The sequence below is a fragment of the Argentina silus genome (assembly GCF_951799395.1).
Source record: "Argentina silus genome assembly, chromosome: 7".
Classification (NCBI taxonomy): domain Eukaryota; kingdom Metazoa; phylum Chordata; class Actinopteri; order Argentiniformes; family Argentinidae; genus Argentina; species Argentina silus.
Genome location: NC_139661.1, coordinates 22,942,673 through 22,965,096, shown reverse-complemented (window position 1 = coordinate 22,965,096; position 22,424 = coordinate 22,942,673). Strand labels below are relative to the sequence as shown.

Sequence of the window (22,424 nt, the reverse complement as noted above, 5' to 3'; positions counted from 1 at the left end):
ACCGGTATTTCTGTCTGCATTTTATTTCAAACCGTCATGCTTTGCGGCTAACACGAGTCGTTGGTTTCCGTGGTAACACTTGTAAACAACAATATTGACTTGCGGCTAATGCTAGCTAAATATTTAGCAAGGACTCTCTCTGGAAAGGTCTGGAAATCTAGCTATATATACACCTCACTATCTGAAATATATCTGGTGGTTTAGTGGCTAGTCTAGTTCGGTCGTTGAAATCTGTCGCAAACGTTGGCTAGGGCTAACTCGCTAATGACTTGTGTGGCAAGGAAAGTAAAGAGACGAAGTAGCCACGCTGAAGCCTAAATGGACGTTTCGGGTAACGGGATATTTCAGATAAGGAGAGAGAGGTCGTGTTGAAATACTCTTTATTTCACATATCGTCGACATAATTGAAAACAGTGGAACAAGTTACATTCTAGCCATTGAACTAAAACGTTAGCTAGATATTCCAGACATACCTTGATCAGCTACATACTATATCATACCACACACATGCACCATTCCCTTGAATTCTAACACGACTGACAAAGGACAACGAATTAAACATGTATTATCTAATCGCTTTATCAAGGGGGAGGGAAATAAAACGCACTGATCTGCAAACCTTAAATAACTGAGTTTTGGGACTCATTCATCTCCATAATTCTCAGCTCTAAAAGAACGATGTACCAATTTTAGCCTTCCCCAATAATAACAGCAAAGATGGGGACAAAGAAGAGCTTTAATAAACAGGATTGAATCCCCATCAGGCTATATTTCCACCATAGGTTTATGGTGATTCCCACCACATGCAGGATGTCCCCCAAGGCTTCACAGTTCCACTGCACTGAATTGGCCATCAGAAAATATGTAACATGTTTCATAATACCCATGAATCACCCCATCAAGTATTCCCTATTTGCAAGTGGCTGCATTTGAAATACATGATAAATATCTTCCACAAGTAATAAATATACTGGACAGCGTGTGAAGACACTGCTGGAGTAACTATAGACATGACAGAAACATCTGGCGTTTTCCTACCAGTGGCCCCGTGCTGAAGTATCTGATAGACTTCTGCAGTCAACAACACAACATTGATTGTTGCCTGGCTGTCCAAACAAGACACTGACAAAGGAGTTGGCTGTAGCAGAGACAGACTAACACCCAGGATATCAGTATTACACATAAATAGCATGGATATTTGTTGTAACAAATTATAATGGCAAATGGTAAAAACTAGAGTTAAAATTATGCTTTGACGGTCCAAAACATACCTTTATTCAGTGCATCCAAATACTTGTCAAAACAAGCATTTGAAAGCCTTTTCACTCCTGAGAAAACAACTCAGGCAGCAAGGATGATTCCCTGGTTTAAACAAACAAACACACACACGTTTTAGCCTTGTTAACAACTGAATCACGTTTTAGATTAAACCCTCTCTTTCACTCGCTGCGTTCCTTGGGCTCTTTGTATTTATACTGGATGTAGTCAAAGACGTCCTTCTCACTGTCCACCAACAAAGGTTCCCCAGCCATACCTACAATGACAGAACCACAAATAAAGACAGATCAACTGAAAGACAGCTTAGAACAGTTAATTTGGGATTGAAGCATGTGGTAGCTAGTGTGTTAGGCCTGGGCAAAAGCCTGCACCACAGAGATATAACAAAACGATACGGCTTGCACAGCCCGTAGGTCTCCAGGACAAGCAGCGATATACTGGTGTAACATACCGACGTCAATACTGACACTAGTGTAGTTATTTGAGTATGACTCACCAGTGACCCCCAGTGGTCGGATGGTATATTCGTTGAGGGTGAAGCCTTTCTCCAGAGCGTGGGTTCTCATGTTTTTATTAAAGACGTCACTCCCAGTGAAATACAAAACACCGCAATAGTACTGGTCCTTGGGAATTAACCTGGAGAAGGATGGATGGAAAAAGAGGGACGAGGACAAGAGAAAAACGCAAATTGACAATATTAAAAAAAAAAGTCACATAAAAAGCTCTGTGGTTCAGGGATCATATATGATGCTACCTGTTAAAGAGGGTCAATCTGACCTAGGTGCTGCACAGATTCATTATCATTCTACAATAATAATAATAATAATAATAATATGTTGATGTACAGCTGTTTAGAATTTCAGTCGATATTGATCAGATAATCTGCCCTGCCCCTTACTCAAGACAGAGCTTATTAAACACTCAATGTTAATAACAGCAAAAGTTGAGTGACTGGTACTCACCTGATGTCAATACGTCTGTGTAGATACTCCTCCTCATCTTCATCACTCTGCTGCAGCTGGCAGACCCCCTAGAGAAACAGCAACCATCACATCCTGAACATGAGCCGTGTGCTTGACAGGCTGCCTCCAACTCAGTGAAAACATTATTGATCCTCACTGTGCCACTAGATTAGCAATCCCGATATAAAACGTCTCAGGCTTCATTGCGCTGGGAACAAAGCAGCATCCTCTAACCCGTCATAGCCCTCACCATGAATTTGGTGTCTCCTTTGGACAGTGTTTCTGTCACAAACCCAATGGACTCAAAATACTCCACCACAGCATGAAGGAGTTTAGGCTGGAAGAGGAAGAAAGGGATAGCATTAAAACAATGATATACATTATCTTGAGTTGTACTAATTATAACTGTGGCAGAGCTCACAGAGTCGATGGTTACCTGCTTTTCAGACTGAGAAGTGAAGTCTGGATGGGTCAGCAAGATATCAATATCCCCACTGGAGGCAGCACCTGTGAGTGGGTAATACAGGAGCACATAAGACAACAAATACATAGAGAGGATTTTCAGATGAATAGAAGAGACTGTACAGAAACACAACATACACCATTAAAGGTCAGGACCCTCTCACCTCTCCTGTAGCTCCCACAGATGGTCCCAATATACTCAGGGCCAACCTTTTCCAGCTCCTGTATAATAAGGGTCTAAACACACACACACACACTAAGTCAACTCTATGCAACTAAATATTTCACATCTTCACCCTTTTTTTTTTTTTTTTTTGAGTAATTCACTCACTTCCATCTGCTGCATCTCAACTCGAGGAATCCTTTTTTCAAATTCCTCAAAGTACCTGCAGCAAGAACAAAGAAGCGTCACAAACATGCACAGAACTGGCAACTCACATCGGTGTGGAAGAGGACAACCACTGCCAATCACACAACAGCAAAACATCCTTCCTAATGGATGCAGCCCAAAACTGACAGAGCAAGCGACTCATTCATACTTACTTGAGGCCAATCTGCTGATGATGGTTGAGCTTGTCTTCGATTTTCTTCAGATCTAAAAGTGCAATTGAACAAACAACAAAGGCCAAGATGGATTAATATTGTCTTCTAACTTTTGAAAGAAAGAAGACGATATTCCCATTTATGTTCAATTCCCTCATCATATTTCACTGTGGTGCTGTTTCAATCTAGTAAATTCTCCATGAATGCTTTTTAGTTGAGCAGTGGCCTTAATCTGTGTCAGTAGAACAGCCTTGAGAGTCCCACCAGTCTCTGTCACATTAATGCAAATGGAGGCTTTAAAAACTGGACAAACCCTCCAGGGTCTTCACTCCCTCATCAAAGAACTTCCTGGCAGCAGCGGGACTAGAGGAGGAGAGAGAGGTTAGGAAAGGTGAGATATAGAACCAGTCAAAGGTTTAGACACATCTTCTCATTCAATGGTTTTTCTTTATTTTTTATTATTTTCTACATTGTAGATTAATATTGAAGACATCAAAACTATGAAGGAACACATATGGAATCATGTAGTAAACAGAAAAGTGTTAAACAAACCAGAATATGGTTTATATTTTAGATTCTTCAAAGTAGCCACCTTTTGCTTTGATGACAGCTTTGCACACTCTTGGCAAGGTGTGTCCAAACTTTTGACTGGTACTGTACAGAATAGCTACTGCATGGCCAGCACAGATGACAGAACAGAGACAGATTGCCTAATATGAAAACAATCCCTAGCCCCCTTTGGCTAAGGCCAACCTCTTTAGTGGCAAGGGGTTGGTTTTGTGCCCAGGATTCAAAGGCAGAAGACATACCCAATACCAGTAACTCTGGTAAGAAAGTTGATGGAGGAGCTGGTGTCATCGTTGCGAATCTGGAAAGGCAAACAATGTATGCGCAATCAATCAGCCTGCATGACATTGGGTGAAATTAAGAATTACATTTTCTCCTAGCTTTAATTCAGTGTCGGTGTGTGTATCACTCTCTCAACACTCACCTTCTCCAGTTTCCGGAGTGTTCCTGTTTGTAGAAACTCATCTATCTTCTCAGCAATCTTTTGTCCGACACCATCCTGTTGAAATAGATAAACACATTAATAAGTATAACACACCCCATGGAAAATACCAATAAGGAGGAATCAAATATGTAAACGCCACGTCAATAATAGTGAGACATTAAAATGACTGAGATTTGTTAGTTTGATTATCTTACCAGTTTTTTGGCCTCTGTACCACTTTTGATCTTTTGGGGGTACTTGCCGATCACAGCGGCTGCTTTCCTGAGAAGCATGACAGAAGCAAATAAAACAGATATTATTTCAAATTAGGATCTGAAAAACTAACCGAGGAAGAAAGGAGATGCAGGCAGCATCTAGTGCTGACTTTTGGTATTCAACCAATACTGCGTCATAAAACTAATGGTGCTTTATTGCACAAAGGAATGTCCAAATGCAGCAACATTCTTACCCTGACCGCGTCTTACCTGTAGGCATTGTATTTGTGGACGGCTCTGTTGACATTCTTCTCAAAATTGGCCAGCTCTAGAGGAGAGTGAAAAGGAGACAATTAGTTATTCTAATTACAAACCGTGAATTCTTGCAATTACAGTGTGCATCACAAAGTCGTGACAGTCAGTAGAAACAGAAAGTATTCAGTGTGGACCGAGAAGATCCGATCCGATCCGATCAGCTCCGATCAGATCCGATCAGCTCCGATCAGATCCCCACCGATCCCTGGTCCAGTGACAGACCGAGCCAGGGGGATTTAAATGTATGACACGGTACTACGGACTGGCTTGCTAAATACTCGTTACGTTAAACTATTCCAATCAAGTGTGTTCGATCTGTAATGTAGAGTTTGCCAGTACATATATTATTGTGTGAAATTGTGAATAAATCCGGTTCCAGTAGGTAACGTAAGATAGTTCCTAGAGCCAGATGTCGCTAGGCTAACATAGCTTCATGAGCCCTTCCCTTGACTTACCGACAAGAAAGTCTGTAATTCCCTCATTTAGCGATTCTTGCGGGGCTTTCCTTTTACTCATCGTTGTGTTAGATTTTTTTCTTCAAATGTATTGTTGTATTTGAACTTAGTTAGTTTGATAGTATCGTAGCAGCCTGCGAGGCGGAGGACCTGAACAATGACCGGAGCACCGAGGGGCGGGGCCTGCGGAGGCGTCACAGAGTCCTGACGAGGATGACGTCATTTGTGTTTCACAAACCAGAGCTGTTTTTTCTGCCCGTAAATGACGTTTAACTGACGCTTTTATCCAAAGCGACTTACATTGCAGTGAGTGTATACATTTCAGTATATATGGTCCCAGCAGGAATCAAACCCACAACCTAAGCGTTAGCACCATGCTCTACCAACTGAGCCACAGAGGACCACAGACAGACCTGCTGGAGGAGGGTTATGACCACATCATGTAATGGAATGTGTTGTGACTCACACTTTTTTACAAACTTGGGGAGGACCAAAAAAAGATACCAGACACCAGTTGTTTGAGTGATTGAGGTGTCTCAGGGCTTCACCTTCATGAGTGGAACCATAAACACCCTTCCAGCTCTTTAATGAAACGCAAAACTAGAATTTGAATACAATGAATGCACCAATAGATTTAACTAGAATCACAGTCAAATAACAGCAGTTTTCACAAAAGCCACTGAACCCAGTTTAGACAAATCACAGAAATCTAAAATGTTTATGCCAGCGACTACAATACGGTAAGGGTAGATTTCCATTACACAGACACAACTTCAAACCAGCTGACTACGGTGAAGTAGGATATGTACATTTTCTGCCACCTAAGGTTCTTGATTTACTGTAGTTCTCCCTGTTGGTGACCTGGTGAAGGTCACCCACAGGCTCAATGGTCAAGTGTAAGTGTATAGTACATTCAGTAGTAGTAACACATACATTGGTGAAGCATTAGTGAATAAATTCTGCTAAGAATTTGCAACACAAGCTGCAACTTCTAAAACTGCAGTGCCATGTTCAGTAGGGACAAACTTGAGAGAGCATTTTCAAGCCCAAAACGTGTGTCTCCTTAAAGGTTAAAGTGCTTCCTGGGCTGTTTCAAAACATGTCCTATGGAACACACCCCAGGCCCCTCTGCATTAGTTAGGAGTCAGTCTTGACGTAGACTTTGTCCCTGGAGAAGATCTTCATGGCCTCCTCCACCTCAGAGAGCCTGTGGTCGAGCTGAGCACGGCGGGAGCGGACGCCCAGAGTGTCGGCCCTGACCGGTAGAGAGAGCAGCTGGCTCACCAGAGACCTGTGGGCTGAGAACAACAGAGAGAAAGAGAAGATAAATGAAAACATCAAGCCATCAGGTCCTCAAGGTCCCTGAATACACACTATCCTTTCAACACTGGAGTCCTTTCAATCCTAGCTTTCAATTCTTCTCTACAATGAAGAAAAGGCTTGAAAAAAAGGCAATGAAATGTAAAGGCTTTAAATAATGAGTGATTGTCCATTTTTACAGCCATAATTAAGCTTCTTGTTACATGTTAATGGCATAGGTCTGTACATGTGAGCTGAGAGGAGGATGAGATGAGACGTACTCTCTTTGAGTGACTGGAGGGTTTCCTGTCTCTCCCTCTCAGGCATCAGAGTGTGTCCGGCAGGGATGGACGGATCAGGTGCATTCCTCCGCCTCTCCTCCTCCTCCCTACGCCACTGCTCCTTCCTCTCCTCCAGGCTGAGAGAGAGAGAGAGAAAGAGGGGGTGGCCAATGGGAGACAATGTAAACAGGGACAAGAGAAAGGGACAAGAGTTTTTGCCATATCGCATCCAGCAAACTTTCCTCTCCTTTCAGATGTAAACCAGTGCTTATGGGGTGGGAGCTACTGTAGGGGTTGAATTGTATTTGGTCCATTAGAATACTCACTACTGAGGCACCTGTCCCTTGACTGCACTGGGCACGGGCTGCCTGTTTCTGAGATGTGTCAGCGACTGGGACCGACGCAGCCCAGTCTTCCCTGCAGCCCGAGCATTATGGCTCACAAAGTCCACTGTCCTGCCTTGCACCTGCAACTGGATACAGAACAAATACTCAGCCATCTCTGGACGAGAATGTAGGTTGAATAAAAACAGTGTCTTGCAATGGCACAGAGAAATAGGCAAACCAGGGTTGGGGTCAATTCCTTTTCAATTCCATAAATTCATGTGTAATAACATTCATTATAGTGTAATAACACAGTGACTTGCTGACTATGGGAACATACAGTATACATACAGATCCACAGATCTTTTCAATTTATTAAAAAAATATTATGAAAATTAGTGCACTATTTTCAATGATCTAATTGGAAATCAATTTACTTCTGGAATTGATGAAATGGAAAAATAACTGACCTTAACCCAGGTGCAAACCAGCAGCTTATGTCTGTGTGTACCTATGCATTGCCTTTCTATCAAGGTCTCTCACCTGAAGGCTCTGGTTCCCTGTGCTGCCTCTGGAGGCTGGGCGAGGCGAGAGGGACTGGGAGGGTGGAGGGGCACAGTGAGGTCTGGGGGGGCCGGCAGAGCCACAGATAGAGTGGGCCTTAAGGAAGTTCTGAAACTCTGGCCTCTTCGCAGGGCTGTTCTCCTGCAGGAAGGATCAGAGGGGGAGGACTCATTCATTGAAGTATGATGAATGACAGACATACGGGTAAAGAGATCCTCATCGTCTTCCAGCCAGTCCTCACCTGCAGCTGGGCCATGACCCTGGATGGGACGTCCTGGTATTTGGGGGAGCTCCAAAGGGCTTTGACAGGGACGGGCCGAGAGTTCTCCCTCTGCGCCTCCTGCTCTCTGCAGCGCCTCTGGATCTCCCTCAGCCGACGGACGTTCTCCTTACTGTAGTCACGCACCAGCTGCTCTGAGCAGCAAACAGAGGAAGACACAGAGAATGAGAGAAAGGGTCCTCCTTTACTCTGTATGTGAACTAACGTCTATGAGAGGCCTGGGGTGTGGAGGAAGTGGCTGTTTCTGGAGCTGGTTTAGGGTTAGGGTGATTTTATGGTGATTGTGTATCTGTGAAGACTTTGTCTGTAAGAAAAAACAGACTCCTGCTCAAGTAAAACTAGAGTAGCACCACCCTAACATGCAATGCACACTGAGACACACCACCCAGCCTTGCAGTCTAACCACTCTGACGCCACAGGGGGGAGTGGCAGTGGAGGCGGACCTGTGGTCATCATGAGACGGTGGGGGCTGCACTGAACTTACTGTGTTTCGGGGGGTTGGGGCAGAGAGAGACACCTTCCAGTTTGAGTAGGGCCCCCACCACCCCTCTCTGCCCTCTCTCCAGGATGTGGGTGGCATTGGGACCAATGCGAGGGGGCTGTGGGGCACGGGCACTGTAGCAGCCAGGGTACATGACAGGATCCGGGGCCAGGGGGCCTGAGAGCAGGCCGGGGGTCCCATTAGAGTTCCCCTCCAAACGACCCCTGGCTGTGATATGAGACATCGCAGGATGGGAGGGAGAGGAAAGCGATATATATTGAGATGCTGTTTTGAACCATGATCAACCATGACCCTGGAGAGACACAGGGTGTGCAAGCTTTTGTTCCAGCACAGCACAAACACACCAGATCCAACTCATCCAAGGATGAATTGATTGCCAGGTATTCGAGCGGGGCTGTAACAAGGTCAACCTGTAGCTCGCCAGCGTAGGTAAACACTGACTGAGTAATGACATTTAATGACCAAGAAATACCAGGAGCTCTGCTGGGACATCTCACCAGAAGCAGGTCGTTTGTAGTACTCCGGGAACAGAGAGGGGTCTGGGGGGATAGGCCCAGATATCATTGAAGGACCCTCGCACATCACTGAAGTCTGAGCAGCGCGACGGGAATCTGAAAGAAATTCAGTAACGTCACTTGTAGAAAAGTAAGATGACAGAAATAAACGTGGACAGAAACTTCTCGCTGACTATGCATGGAGCAGCTACGGCGTTGAAGACGTCTGACCTGCCTTCCTCCGGGTAGCAGACACAGAAAAGGCGGTACGGCGGCGACGAGCAAAGCTGATTATCGATAAGGCGTCTTCACGAATTATCTGTATAAAAAGGTGTACAAACGCGACTACTGTATAGCGAAACACATCCACAATACTACCGGTATTTCTGAATTATACATTTAACTTCCCTCTAAGCTCTCTTTCAAACCACCTGAAGCCGCCGCCGGTCAACAACAGCCACCACGCAGGGTGATGACGCACTCACAACACTCCTCAAGCCCAATCCCTCACCATGGCAACCGCGTCACCGCCGCCACGGCGTCACCACGGCAACGGCGTCCCACTCCCCCCGCAGGTCAGCGACGTCGGACACAGACCGGGACAGTCAGAGGCAGGGAGCGTGGAAGACCGGTGGTCATCATGAGACGGTAACGTTGAAACAAAAGAAGTCCAACACATACACCATTACAATGGATATCCCATTTAGCTGACGCTTTTATCCAGAGCATTACACTACAGTGAGTGGATACATGTTTCAGTATATATGGTCCCAGCAGGAATCGAACCTACATGCTCTCCAACTGAGCCACAGAGGACCATTATACAATACAGTACCTTTATTAACCATGTTTAAAAACATAGAAACAGTAACACAACTGAATGTTGCTTCTGGTAGCCCTGTAAACGAGGTTCGCCCTCCATGTTTATGGCTGTTTTAGTTCAGAGAATCTGTTTTCGCGTCAAGAGAACCGCGCAACTGTAATTATGACGTCACTAACGTTCAACGTAACACCGCTGTAACGATCGAATGAATCGAACGATCTTTATCTTAAGACTTAATTCCCAAGCGGATCAATAATTTTCGTCTTGTGGATAGGATATTGTCATTGCGCAAATGAAATAGACAAATAGGATTTGTATAAAGTTGGAGGGAAGGCATAGGCCCATCAATTTCAGTGTGCCAATGTGATATTGTACTCACATAGGGTATAATGAAATTATGGACATGCAGACATGCTTTTCATTACTATTTTGTTTACACACCTCGAAATTGGCCAATAGGCTTGGCCTACATAACATCACTTGAATATACAGTCCATTTGTTTCATCCCTGTCTTTGCTCAATGACAATTACACAACGGCCCCGCCCTCGGTGCTGATCGATCGCGCCTGCTCAGTCAGCGCTTCTCTCCTTTCTCCTTCACCGTGCCCTACTGCGCGAAACACTGCGTTCTGAAACTCCGCGTATCGCCCCACTAATAAAGGTAGGAAATGTTTGGTCCCTTCCGCGACATTTTATTGCGCAAAACTGTTCGTAAAAGGATGTCTATGATCATTGTACTGGAATTGTGGTTGACTTGTCCGATTGTTATTTAGACGGCTGAAATGCGTAAAGCGTGGAAGCGAGGGTCGCCCACAATGTGCCAGGGTTCCACTGACAGCACAGGCCTGTCAAGCAACTTGCTCGTGGCTCAGCACTTTACAGATATTCTCTTGCACCAGCATTCAGAGAAGATAAAAAGCTGTCGGTCTTTATGCTTCTTATTGTGGTTTTATTAAGCTACGAAGTGAGTGCGTTACGCACGGTAGGCCTGTTAAACTGTAATTCCGAACAACACAGAATTGTTATTTTATCTTCAAATGTTCGGAATTATTGTAAATGATAGATTATTGATATTGCCAATTCGACAGCCAGCGTCTATAGGCGTAATAAACATTCAGAGCAACAGAGACCTGAACTATGAACAATGAGCCATCTGTCTATCCAAAAGGGCAATGTCCCTGGCCATAAATTATATGACAGTGTTATTCTGGGGTGTTTTTGTAAAGGTAAATAGGAATGGTACATGCTTTCCGTTCCATAAACAAAGAACAGTGCTTTTAACACCTAATTGGCACGGTTCTCCTACCCATGCTGGCTCTGATGTAACTCTCTTTTGTTGGAGGCGTCGTGTTGACCGCTACAGCGTAATGTCCATTCACAAAAAAACAAGGTCGGCAGACGCGGCACATTAGATTAAATGAAGGTAAAAACGATAGACGAGTTGTCAGACCTACAAAGTATCCGAATACCATGAAAAATACCAAGGGGTATTGCTTTGAAGGATTAATGAGTCGCTATCCGAAGTCCTGAAATCATATCACCCAGACAACAAAGAAGGATCCCAGCAATTACTTTTTAAATTTGTGGTGGTGGTACTATTAGACTAAGATTTAGTGGTAGTTTATAATGCAGGAGTTAAATGAGCTAGGCTACATCTAGGCTATGAGACATTTGCCATTTATGTTGAGAATAATGCTTTTATTGTGTCTATGGTTTTTTGACATCAGTCGTGTCTAGTTATAATATTTAGCACTATATGGACAACAGACTCTCTCAGAAACCCTACAGGAAAATGGCTGATCTGAAGTGGGGTTGGCCACTAGAATGTCATGTTGAGTAGGTCATGATATGAAGGCCAGAATGCGTAGCAAACCCATGCACTGTACATCCAAGCTATAAATTCCCTCGGTGTAACCTGACTGCTTTTGACCTTATCTCACTCTGGCCCTACATTCCACCCAGGCCAGCTTAGCTTACATAGGATTGTTTAAAAACATTATTACATAGTTGTTTAAATCAAGTAGGCCTAGAGTTGTGTTCATGCATAAGGTCTATTAAGGTCTTCTGCTGCAGATCTACTGTATCTTCAGACCAACAGTGTCTTTTGTTTGATTAAAGTCTGTAGTAGTGGGGTCCCATGATCCTGTTGGTTGTGTCACGATCACATGGTCAAATGTCAGTCATGTTGGTGTTTGTGGAGGACAGGCCTAGTTGTTTTCCTGTGTTGTGATTTGGTGATTTAGGGGTTTCATTATGATCCCTGGAGCTCAATGAATATGTTGTTGTCATCTGTGGGGATGAGGAAAGTGTGTGTGTGTTTGTGTGATAGGGGTTAGACAGGGATTGGTGGTCAGGACTAGGAGAGGGGTCCTCTAAGGTATAGGGGTAGAAGCACCTATTTCAAAATGGCCTGGTCATATGAGGTGTGGTGTCAGGTTCACCTGGACTAAATTTAGAGCAGGGCCTACGGACCCGGAGGGGAGGAGGGGAGGACGGGAGGAGAGGGGAGCAAGAAGGGACTGGGAAGGGCAGGTGTGAAGGGGGAAGGGGGAAGGGGGTGTATGTGTGTGTGTGTGTGTGTGAGAGAGAGAGAGAGAGTGAGTGAGGGGGGACAATGACAGACCACACAAACCATGCTGGGTCGGCAGAATGCCCCCTTGAATCAGCCAGCTGACAGTTGTAAAGTCTCTCAGCATTTAAAAACGAGAGAGAGAGAGAGATGGAGACAGAGAGAGAGAGAGATGGAGACAGAGAGAGAGAGAGAGAGAGACGGAGAGAGAGATAGAGATGGAGAGAGAGAGAGATGGAGGAGGGAACAGGAGGACAGGGTGTGGGGTGAATTCCGAGTGACACCAGGACAACCACCAAGGAAAAAAAATATCCACCTCACCACTGCGTTACCAGATGATGTGTGTGTGCGTGTGTCACCAGATGCTCTCATAAGTGGTGTGTGTTTGTAGTTTATACAGCCCTCTCTGCTCTTTGGGTGATAAAAGCATCAGCGGCTCTGTCAACGGGCCATATGGCAGGCTTTACTAAGACACACCCTTTATAGACACACCCTTCCTGGAGTAGAACGGGTCCTTGTGAAGTCTGGAAGGTAACAGACTGGCCTCAAGACACCAGCTGCACACCTGATGATTCCACCTGTGCAAAGACACAAACACATATCCTCAGTCCAGGTCAACTGAAGCGCACCAGACCATACACACCATGAGTACTGTTGTGGAAACACAGTTTCCAGGAGTTTTACAGGAGTATGCATGCCAAAGTTCTGTTGTCCCTCCTTGCTGTTCCCCCCCGCCGCCAGAAGAGCCATGGCAGAGAAAGGAGGAGTGCAGGTTGTGGAGGAGAGGACAGGACAGGGCAAGCAGGCAGAGAACAAAGAGAGCTGTGTGCCATGTGCTCACCATAAGCCCAAGGGACAGGGTGAGTGAAGGAGGGGGAGGAAGGGAGGGGAAGGGAGGGGAGGGTGGGGGGGATAGAGGTCATGTCATCAGGGTCCCTGCAACGTCCCAATAATCCTAGATAGCGTTGTCTCCTCATCTTCTTTCCTTCATGACCACTGACACGACAAGGGAAGGTAAACCTGCCAGGCCCGTCTAAGAATCTGTCTGAGGAGAGTAGACAAGGAGACAAATGTAGGAGTGTTGGGACGCAGCCTCGGCAGAAGGAAACACCCTGCCATGGCAAAGTCACCTTCACACACACACAGACACACAAACACACACACACACGTCCTCCATAGCAGGGACACAGGGGGCCCTGATGACAGTCTGAAACCTAACACAGTGCAGTAGTGTGTAGTAGTGAAAGCTGCTGACTGGCCAAACCTGCCCAGGCTCACTAGCATTGCAGCATCTAGCGTGACATCGTAGAAAGCGTGCTGTGGCGTCCACCTTCTCTTCCGGCTTCATACTAACATACTTACTAACCTACTTTTCCGACTACTAACACGGTTGTTTGGTGTTCAGGCTTCTTACTACTAACAATGCTGAATTAAAACAAACCTTCGCAAGCTAGCCTAGCATTGTATCAGGAAGCTCACATGACTCGTGTTAAATTCACTTACAAGAGGCTCTTAGCCTACATAGCCTCCTACTGCATTCCTGTTCAGGGCCTTGACAGTCTAACCTGGCGCCAGAACCTAACCCACGTAGGCTCTGTAGGCTGTCCTTCAGTCTAAACAACACGAGTCACTATCTAATGGACAGCAGCCAGGGAATCAATGGGGTTAACCTGATGTGGGGGGAGGGGAGGAGCAGTCTATCTCAGGCCTAGTAGTATCACCCAGACCAGGGCAAGGCTAGCCAGCTATCAGTGCTTTCCAGCTGAGGTACTGAGACCACAGAAAGACTTGCCCTGTTTCAGCCCAATGCCAATGCTTCAGTAGGCAAGTAGATACAGTAGGTAGGTGCGCTGATGTGTGTGTTTTTTCTAGAGGAGTGTCTTGTGTGAGCTTGTAGATATTGAAGCTGTGTATTGATGCTGTGTGGAGACACCTCTGGCGATGGTAGGCTAGTGCTATACTGTGTTGCGGGGTGTGTGTGTGTCTCACAGATACACCTTTACCTGTCTCTCTCCACAGACATCATGGCAGTTCCTCCTGGATACGCAGACTTGGGCAAATCTGCCAAAGACATTTTCGGAAAGGGCTATGGTGAGTTGCAAACCCCTTCAAAACACATACATACATGTGAACAGTACATCCAGAGAGGCTAACACACACACACACACACACACACACACACACACACACACACACACACACACACACAGATCCTCTCCTCACACTCACACTCACCCCCTCCCCTCTTTTTCTCATATCCCCCTGAGACCATCAACTGGTCACTGACAACCGTCTGACCTTTAGCCAAAGATATATGATATTTGAGGTGTAGATGTAATGATATATGATATTTGGGGTGTAGATGTAATGATATATGATATTTGGGGTGCATCTCAATACTCTAAAGTGGCTTCCTCTCCTTGTCCAGTTATTTGTAGATGAAGGAAAATAAACAAGGAGAGTTAATTAATATATGCCGTTTAGCTGACGCTTTTATCCAAAGCGACTTACATTACAGTGAGTGCATCCATTTCAGTATATATGGTCCCAGCAGGAATCAAACCCACAACCTAAGCGTTGTTAGCGCCGTGCTCTACCAGCTGAGCCACAGAGCTTCCGGGGTATTATCACTTACGTTCAGTAATTCAGACAAGATCTGAAAGCTTAGATGACATTCAGTGAAAATAATGTAAGTGTCTCTGGTGGACTGTGTGGCAGCGTGTCTCTGGTGGACTGTGTGGCAGCGTGGGCATGTTTTAACTTTCTCCATTGTCCTCTTTGTTCTCTCCTTCTCTCCTCTCCAGGCTTCGGAATTGTGAAACTGGATGTGAAGACCAAGGCCCAGAGTGGAGTTGTGAGTAACACCCCCCCCTTCTCTCTCTCCCTCCCTCTCTCTCTCTCCCTCCCTCTCTCTCTCTCCCTCCCTCCCTTCTCTCCCTCCCTCCCTCTCTCTCTTTCTTGTTAAATCCTTCTGTATCTCAATCAGTGAAAGACCTCCTATCACGATCATGAAACCCTTCAAACCCGTACAGATTTACCTGTGATTGTTAGCAACATACACCCAGTTATCAAATCACTGTGTGTGTGTGTGTGTGTGTGTGTGTGTGTGTGTGTGTGTGTGTGTGTGTGTGTGTGTGTGTGTGTGTGTGTGTGTGTGTGTGTGTGTGTGTGTGTGTGTGTGTGTGTGTGTGTGTGTGTGTGTGTGTGTGTGTGTGCGCGCCAGTCTAACCCTGTAAGCCTCATGTCTAGACCCCAGCCTCAGGGCTGTACAGAGCACTCCAAATGGCTGACTCACAGTCTGGCCGCTGGCCGTGTGTGTGTGTGTGGTGATGTCTGCCACAGAGGCGGACAGACAGTCTAACGCACATCAGTCAGTGCAGCACATCATGGCTGTCTGACTGCTGCAGTCTCCCTCAAACAGCAACCTGTCACAGTATTACTGAATGTAATGGGAGGACATTTAAACTGATTTGATATAACCAGTTCTAAATGTATCTCAGTATACATTCTGGATGTGTATATTGCCAAATATGTCTTTTTTCTCTATAGTGTAAATGTTATGTAAATGTCATCAACAAGTAAAGGCAATGTACTTGAACTTTACCATTCCTGTTTCTGAGACTTGGAGTATGTGAACGGGAACCTTCTTTTTTGAAAGGAAAGAAAAGTGAAAGAGTTTCAGAATGGTGACCTGTTCTTACCTAACTCTCTCTCTCTCTCTTTCTGCCTTTCTTTCTGCTTCCTCTCTGGACTTCATATGGTCAGATGGTAAGAGTGTGGGTTGAGGGCAGGTGAATGAGCCTTTGATTGCTGTGTGTGTGCGTGTGTGCGCGCGCGTGTGTATACATGTGTGTGTTAGTGTAAGTGCAGGTACAGGTATATGGTTGCTGTTGTGTGTGTGTGCGCGTGTGTATACATGTGTGTGTTAGTGTAAGTGCAGGTACAGGTATATGGTTGCTGTTGTGTGTGTGTGCGTGTGTATACATGTGTGTGTTAGTGTAGGTACAGGTACAGGTATAAGGTTCTGTTGTGTGTGTGTACTACAGGCTCTCTTGCAGCATTCCTCCTGCTGCTTAGACATAACGACGTTAACTCACATCTCCAGGAACACAGAAGCAAACAGTCCCTTTGAGTCCTGAACCACACCTCCTTTCCTTAGCTCCCTTCCCCACTCACCTCTTCATGTTTTCCTTCAACCCCCCCCATCCTCTAATGGGTGTCTACCAGTCCTATAATGGCAACTACCAACAATAACCAGTCATGCAAAACTGAGAGGAATTGCGTGGCGGAGATGTGGAGAAGGGGTGCTTGTCTCCCCTCTCTTTCTTTCAGTTTTTCCCTCTCTCTCTCTCCCTCTCTTTTTTGAGGAGCGTGCTCGCTAACAACCATCCTTCTCTTGAGGGCTCCTCACCTGTCGTCACTGTTCCACTTCTCTTCTTCTAGTTTCTCTCCATCACTCTGCTTTCTTCTGCTGTGTTCTTGTACTACTGCTATTAATCCTAACTCATATGCCTCCCTCCCCCCCCCTCCTCCCTCCTCCCTCCCCCTCTCTCAGGAGTTTGCCACGTCAGGCTCTAGTAACACAGACACAGGGAAGGCCGGCGGTCACCTGGAGACCAAGTACAAGGTGAAGGACCTGGGCCTTAGCTTCAACCAGAAATGGAACACAGACAACACCCTGACCACAGAGGTCACCATGGAGGACCAGGTGAGTCGACCAGGGGTCCACCAGGCATGTCTTAAAGCATGTTCACTTAAACCAGGCTTGTCCCAAACCAGGTAAGCTTAAACCAGATTAACTAAGAACAGGAGAGCTCAAAACCTGGCGAGCCTGAATCCATTACATGTTTTTAAACCAGTCTTAACGTCGGAGCATCGTCCTGCTGTACACTCATGTAATGTTTCCTCCTCTGTGGTGTGTGTGCGTGTGTAGCTGGCTAGTGGCTTGAAGCTGGCCCTGGACACGTCATTCGTGCCAAATACTGGGTAAGCTGTCTAACCTATTATATCCAGTTTACAATCTCTGTATTGGTTTATGTAATGAATTTGTGTTCCTGTTATTTGATAATCTCTGACTGTCACGTGGCCTCGCGTCCTCCCCCCTCCCCCCTCCCCCCTCCCCTCTGCAGTAAGAAGAGTGCCAAGCTGAAGACCGGCTACAAGCGTGACTTCATCAACCTGGGCTGTGACCTGGACTTCGACATGGCCGGCCCCACGGTCCACGCGGCCGCCGTGCTGGGCTACGAGGGCTGGCTGGCCGGCTACCAGATGGCCTTCGACACGGCCAAGTCCAAACTGGCCCAGAACAACTTTGCCCTGGGGTACAAGGCCGGGGACTTCCAGCTGCACACCAACGTGTGAGTACTTCCGCCGTAGATCGAAGACCTGTCTCTTCAGGCTACATCTTAACGGTCCCTCCTAAAGACCTCTTCACCCCCACTACCCCCTTGTACTAACCCTAACCCTAGAGACCTCCTCACCCCCACTACCCCCCTGTACAAGTTTATCTAGTTAGCATTGTGACTGCCTATGGCCCCCTGGTCCGAGCATTGATTACTTTATCTTATGATGACTGATGGATAGATGATTCACTTACTTAAACAAGTGTATTTGTTACATAAAGGTGTCTGCTAAATGCCATAAATGTAAAAATGTACTGTTGTAGAGAGTCAGGAGGGAGGGGAGGTGAGGGACTGGATGAGACAAGCAGTCAGACAGTAACTGAATCCATGTGGTCTGCATTGATTGGGTCAGTGTTTCCCACATGGTGTACGGGGACTCACCGGTGGGGGGAGTGGATCAGTTTGATTTTGGTGCTGCCCACTGCCCAGAGGCATTGGCTTTCATTGGCTTTGTGGGTCACAAAAAAAGTGGGATCTGAGTTGTGCCTCCTACTGGGAGTTGTACCTCCTACTGGGAGTTGAGCCTCCTACTGGGAGTTGTGCCTCCTACTGGGAGTCAGCTCTCTGGTTCTCACAGGTTGTCTGGTTGTTTCAGTAATGATGGCACAGAGTTCGGTGGCTCCATCTACCAGAAGGTGAACAGCCAGCTGGAGACGGCGGTGAACCTGGCCTGGACGGCCGGCAGCAACAACACGCGCTTCGGCATCGGCGCCAAATACCAGCTGGACAAGGACGCGTCCCTGTCTGTGAGTAGCCCCTCATAACCAAATATAACCTCACAAAAGCACATAGAACCATACAACCAGCCAACACCTGAATGTCATGAACTCTTGTGTGCATGGCTGTCTCACACCTCTGCGTCCCTCTGTCTCCCCCTGCAGGCCAAAGTCAACAACGCCAGCCTGATTGGAGTCGGTTACACGCAGAGCCTGAGGCCAGGTAACTAACTACCTTACCTGCTATACACCTATTACACCTATACTGTACATATAACCTCACTTGTGAGAGCGTGTGTATCGTTAAAATTGAACATTGTCTCTTTCTATAGGAGTGAAGCTCACTCTCTCAGCTCTGATTGATGGGAAGAACTTCAACGCTGGTGGACACAAGGTTGGCATGGGCTTCGAACTGGAGGCATAACAGAGGAAGGAGGAGGAGGAGGAGGAGAGGAGGAGGAGGAGGAGAGGAGGAGGAGAGGATAAAGTAAAGAGCCCGGATCTGACAACCTCAAAAGCCCAGTCAACGACACCTTGACACATCTCCCCCTCTGTATGCTACACACACACACACACACACACACACACACACACACACCCCAAGTTCTTTGGCCTTAACCCTAAAAACCTTAGCACCATTTGAGACCTCCAGTACTGTAATAAAAAAGGACAGACTGTCAAGACCCGAGTTGTTATTTTTAGTTTTTTTAGGTTGGACATCTCCCTAGCAACACCACTCTGTAAACAAACATCCTGCCACAACACTGGAGCAGATACAGATCTCAAATGATGCCCCTATTCCTCAGATATTGTATTACTTTTGACCAGACTGACCATATATAGGCTATTGTGCACTACATGGGGAATAGGGGGTTATTTGAGACAGAGCATCAAAAGAGTGTTGTGGCAATCATTTGTTCTGGTTGTTCTTGAAAGCGGACATATCCTCTTTTCTTTGTGAGACAGGATTTGAAGCACCTTTTTTAGTAGGGTTTGATTGTGTGGTCTTTAGCTGAGATCATGTACTGAATCTACTTTTTGACTTGTGACACTAATGAGGTTGGTAGTAGACGTTTGTTTTGTTGTGTTTGTGGTACCTGCTATCGAAGCCAGCAGGGAGTTGTTCTGAAGGAATAACTTGTTTTTAACATTTCATGATGAGTTGTTACCCTCTGTTCCAGACATACTGTAGGGAGGAGTCCCTTTACAGCATTCATGGTAACAGAGTACTGCAATAAAATGGACGGCTTGGAACTCATTCGATAAGGGGTCAGCTGGATCCAAATCATGGAAGATAAGAAATAGAATTGGAAAAATCCACCTTGATTGTTGTCTAGGTTGTAATTCCAATACAAGAATGTTATGGGATGTAACAAGTCCCTTTGGTGTCTGATTTATTGCCAAACTAATACCCCATACAGTACATTTCTATTCCAAATATTTCATTATTTTCCTGTTGTTAAGGGTATTGAGAAGAAGAGTTGTGGCATGTGTGGAATTTCTTCCTTACCGCTTTGTCATCATGTTTCTTTGTTGTCTTTTCTTTATTGAACTTTACTGTCATTTCATTATGTGTTTATGTGCTCGGGAGATGGAAGGTTGTCAATAGTTCAAACCTCAAACTGACCTTAAGGAATTCATGGAATAAAGAAGAATGTCAAACACGTCCAGTGTCCTTATTCTCTGAGTCAGTGGGAACCATTCAGCTGGATCTAACCAGTGAGATTCACCATCTGTGTTATGCTTGTGGTCCTCTGTGGCTCAGTTGGTAGAGCATGGTGCTAACAACGCTTAGGTTGTGGGTTTGATTCCTGCTGGGACCATATATACTGAAATGTATGTATGCACTCACTGCAATATAAGTTGCTTTGGATAAAAAGCGTCAGCTAAATGGTATATATATATATATATATATGCTTTAGCAATATATTAATAGTTCATGTTATCATTGTTTAATACAAGACTTGATAAGTATTCATGATCTCACTGCCCCTTTAAACAGCCTTTATGTGCAGAAAGAAGTGCATTACACACAGGTGATTCATAAAAGGTTCAACCAATCTTTCTTTTTCCAACTGTTTCAATGTACCCCTATAAATTAGGACAAGGAAACACAGAACACAAATCCATTTAAATTGAAACACTGTATTCAAAATAAATACACATCTTTGTTTCAAATTGTGATATATAAGTAAGTGTCATGTCACCAAATCTGTCCCAAACCCTTATTGCCATGGTGGTTTACCAAGCTATTCGAACCAACCACACACATACACATATATATACACACACATACACACACAGCACAGGCAGCAGAACTTGCATGTAACTCATCGCCCAATAATGCGATCCGATTCTCTACCCTTCTCTCTGAAGTGAGCAGGCATTCATCCATTCCTCCATCCTTGAAGGGCAGTGAGCAAAATGGACAGATTCAAACATATATGATAATGAAGCAAACAACAAAGGCACGTTGTTATTAAGGTAAGCTGTTATCTTGATGATAAAACTCTGGCACAAGAAATACTTCAAAACTAAGAACTAAAAGACATACTCATACTGTACACAAAAAGCTGAAAATCAGAATACTGTATCAGTTACATAATACAATTTACAGTTGAAATTAAAACTTGTTTGTTCATCCAGGACTTTGGTCAGCGATCTGTGCGTGAATGTTTTCGGGCAAGCACAGAGAAAATAAACGGTTTTGAAAGACATCCAATTTCACCGAAGAGACCCACTAGAATCCAGACTTGACACCTCACAAAAGAAACCAGGGCACCATTGTGCAGTACATCATCTTGCCACAAGGAGGCAGCAGAGTACCACAGCCGAGTGAGAGAGACTAGAGAGGGTTGCCACAGTGACTGGAGATATCAGCGGAGTCAGGAGAGATCACCAGAGAGATCCTGCTCTCCATTCAGCCACGTCCACTCCCTCAGCATCTAGAACAGACACACAGAAATGGTGACATTGAATCATTTTGGATCGGGTTGAAGTTTATTACAGGATAGTGTCTCTGTACATAATGTGGATCATACCTAAAATGTGTACAGTACCAGTACCACCTACAGTACCACCTACAGTACCAGTCACCACCTACAGTACCACCTACAGTACCACCTACAGTACCAGTACCACCTACAGTACCAGTCAAAAGTTTGGACACACCTTGCCCACAGTGTGCAAAGCTGTCATCAAAGCAAAAGGTGGCTACTTTGAAGAATCTAAAATATAAAACCATATTCTGGTTTGTTTAAAAAAAAAATGTTTACTACATAATTCCACATGTGTTCCTTCATAGTTTTGATGTCTTCAATATTAATGTACAATGTAGAAAATAATATAAAGAAAGAAAAACCATTGAATGAGAAGGTGTGTCCAAACGTTTGACTGGTACTGTACATAAATTGAGATTTTGAAGTTTCAGGGCACTAGGACCTGGGAGTGAGGGCGGAGGTGTCTCCATCATGTGTACCTGCATGTTGCTGTCTGACTGTTTGATGGTCTCCTGTAACAGACTCTGGAGTCGACTCTCAAACGTCCTGCTCTCCTCGATCACCACCAGGGACTCGTCATCACTGAAACACACGCACACACACACACGCACACGCACACACACACACACACACACACACACACACACACACACACACACACAGGCTCTGTTGCAATGGGAATTCAATGGCTCTGTTGCAATGGGAATTACGTGAAATTTATGTGAAATAAAAACGGTGTGTTTGTGTGTGTGTGTGTGTGCATGTGCGTGCGTGCGTGCGTGTGTGTGTGTGTGTGTGTGTGTGTGTACTCACAGCTGCTGCAGGCTGGGTCTGGGGGTCAGTGGGGGGGGCACAGAGGAGAGGGTACGGCCCCCATCAGGACTCCCACTCACTGGGCTGCGCACCTTACTCTGGAGGAGGAGACAAGACACACACGGAGGTTAAGTGTG

The 22,424-nt window shown here is 45.5% G+C and overlaps 4 protein-coding genes across 5 annotated transcripts in view; 1 reads left to right on the top strand and 3 right to left on the bottom strand.

Moving 5' to 3' along the window:
* Positions 1–363: 363 nt before the first annotated feature.
* On the bottom strand, positions 364–5,380 carry polb (polymerase (DNA directed), beta). The gene is made up of 14 exons (XM_083672927.1): positions 5,222–5,380; positions 4,722–4,779; positions 4,452–4,518; positions 4,237–4,311; positions 4,055–4,113; positions 3,559–3,608; positions 3,246–3,297; positions 3,034–3,088; positions 2,867–2,939; positions 2,677–2,747; positions 2,491–2,577; positions 2,241–2,308; positions 1,775–1,914; positions 364–1,534 (listed from the first exon to the last, which is right to left on the bottom strand). The coding sequence occupies exons 1-14, from the start codon at positions 5,280–5,282 to the stop codon at positions 1,440–1,442; spliced, it is 1,011 nt and encodes a 336-aa protein (XP_083529053.1). The 5' UTR covers positions 5,283–5,380; the 3' UTR covers positions 364–1,439.
* A 978-nt stretch (positions 5,381–6,358) lies between these two features.
* enkd1 (enkurin domain containing 1) lies at positions 6,359–9,297 on the bottom strand (the record flags this gene model as incomplete). The annotated part of the gene is made up of 8 exons (XM_083672900.1): positions 9,196–9,297; positions 8,968–9,081; positions 8,453–8,677; positions 7,930–8,102; positions 7,668–7,829; positions 7,128–7,267; positions 6,802–6,938; positions 6,359–6,519 (listed from the first exon to the last, which is right to left on the bottom strand). The coding sequence occupies exons 2-8, from the start codon at positions 9,050–9,052 to the stop codon at positions 6,359–6,361; spliced, it is 1,083 nt and encodes a 360-aa protein (XP_083529026.1). The 5' UTR covers positions 9,053–9,081; positions 9,196–9,297.
* Positions 9,298–10,359: 1,062 nt separating this feature from the next.
* vdac3 (voltage-dependent anion channel 3) lies at positions 10,360–20,139 on the top strand. Of its 2 annotated transcripts, XM_083672609.1 has the most exons (10): positions 10,416–10,449; positions 13,099–13,217; positions 14,377–14,448; positions 15,162–15,211; positions 16,913–17,065; positions 17,291–17,343; positions 17,487–17,714; positions 18,355–18,505; positions 18,641–18,698; positions 18,808–20,139. In XM_083672609.1, exons 2-10 carry the CDS (start codon positions 13,106–13,108, stop codon positions 18,897–18,899), a joined length of 969 nt encoding a protein of 322 aa, XP_083528735.1. In that variant the 5' UTR covers positions 10,416–10,449; positions 13,099–13,105; the 3' UTR covers positions 18,900–20,139. The 2 variants fall into 2 exon arrangements, with proteins under 2 accessions (XP_083528736.1, XP_083528735.1); XM_083672610.1 differs by lacking the exon at positions 13,099–13,217 and having other exon boundaries at positions 10,360–10,449.
* A 461-nt stretch (positions 20,140–20,600) lies between these two features.
* Positions 20,601–22,424, bottom strand: part of ikbkb (inhibitor of nuclear factor kappa B kinase subunit beta) — an 18,437-nt gene continuing 16,613 nt past the window's right edge. The window contains exons 20-22 of the mRNA XM_083673641.1: positions 22,288–22,385; positions 21,954–22,056; positions 20,601–21,420 (exon numbers count right to left, since the gene is read on the bottom strand). Coding sequence (XP_083529767.1) covers positions 21,361–21,420; positions 21,954–22,056; positions 22,288–22,385 — 261 coding nt within the window. The 3' untranslated portion in view covers positions 20,601–21,360. The remainder of the gene's footprint in view (positions 21,421–21,953; positions 22,057–22,287; positions 22,386–22,424) is intronic.

Bases quoted from the DNA above. Each gene is read 5' to 3' on its own strand.
- polb (XM_083672927.1), bottom strand. From the start codon at position 5,282: ATGAGTAAAAGGAAAGCCCCGCAAGAATCGCTAAATGAGGGAATTACA. The intron at 4,312-4,451 runs GTAAGATAATCA...CTATTTCAACAG, and splicing joins GTACAGAGGCCAAAAAACTG to GATGGTGTCGGACAAAAGAT. The intron at 3,609-4,054 runs GTATGTCTTCTG...CTCCTCCTCTAG, and splicing joins ACCAGAGTTACTGGTATTGG to TCCCGCTGCTGCCAGGAAGT.
- vdac3 (XM_083672609.1), top strand. From the start codon at position 13,106: ATGGCAGAGAAAGGAGGAGTGCAGGTTGTGGAGGAGAGGACAGGACAG. The intron at 14,449-15,161 runs GTGAGTTGCAAA...TCTCCTCTCCAG, and splicing joins CATTTTCGGAAAGGGCTATG to GCTTCGGAATTGTGAAACTG. The intron at 17,715-18,354 runs GTGAGTACTTCC...TGGTTGTTTCAG, and splicing joins TTCCAGCTGCACACCAACGT to TAATGATGGCACAGAGTTCG.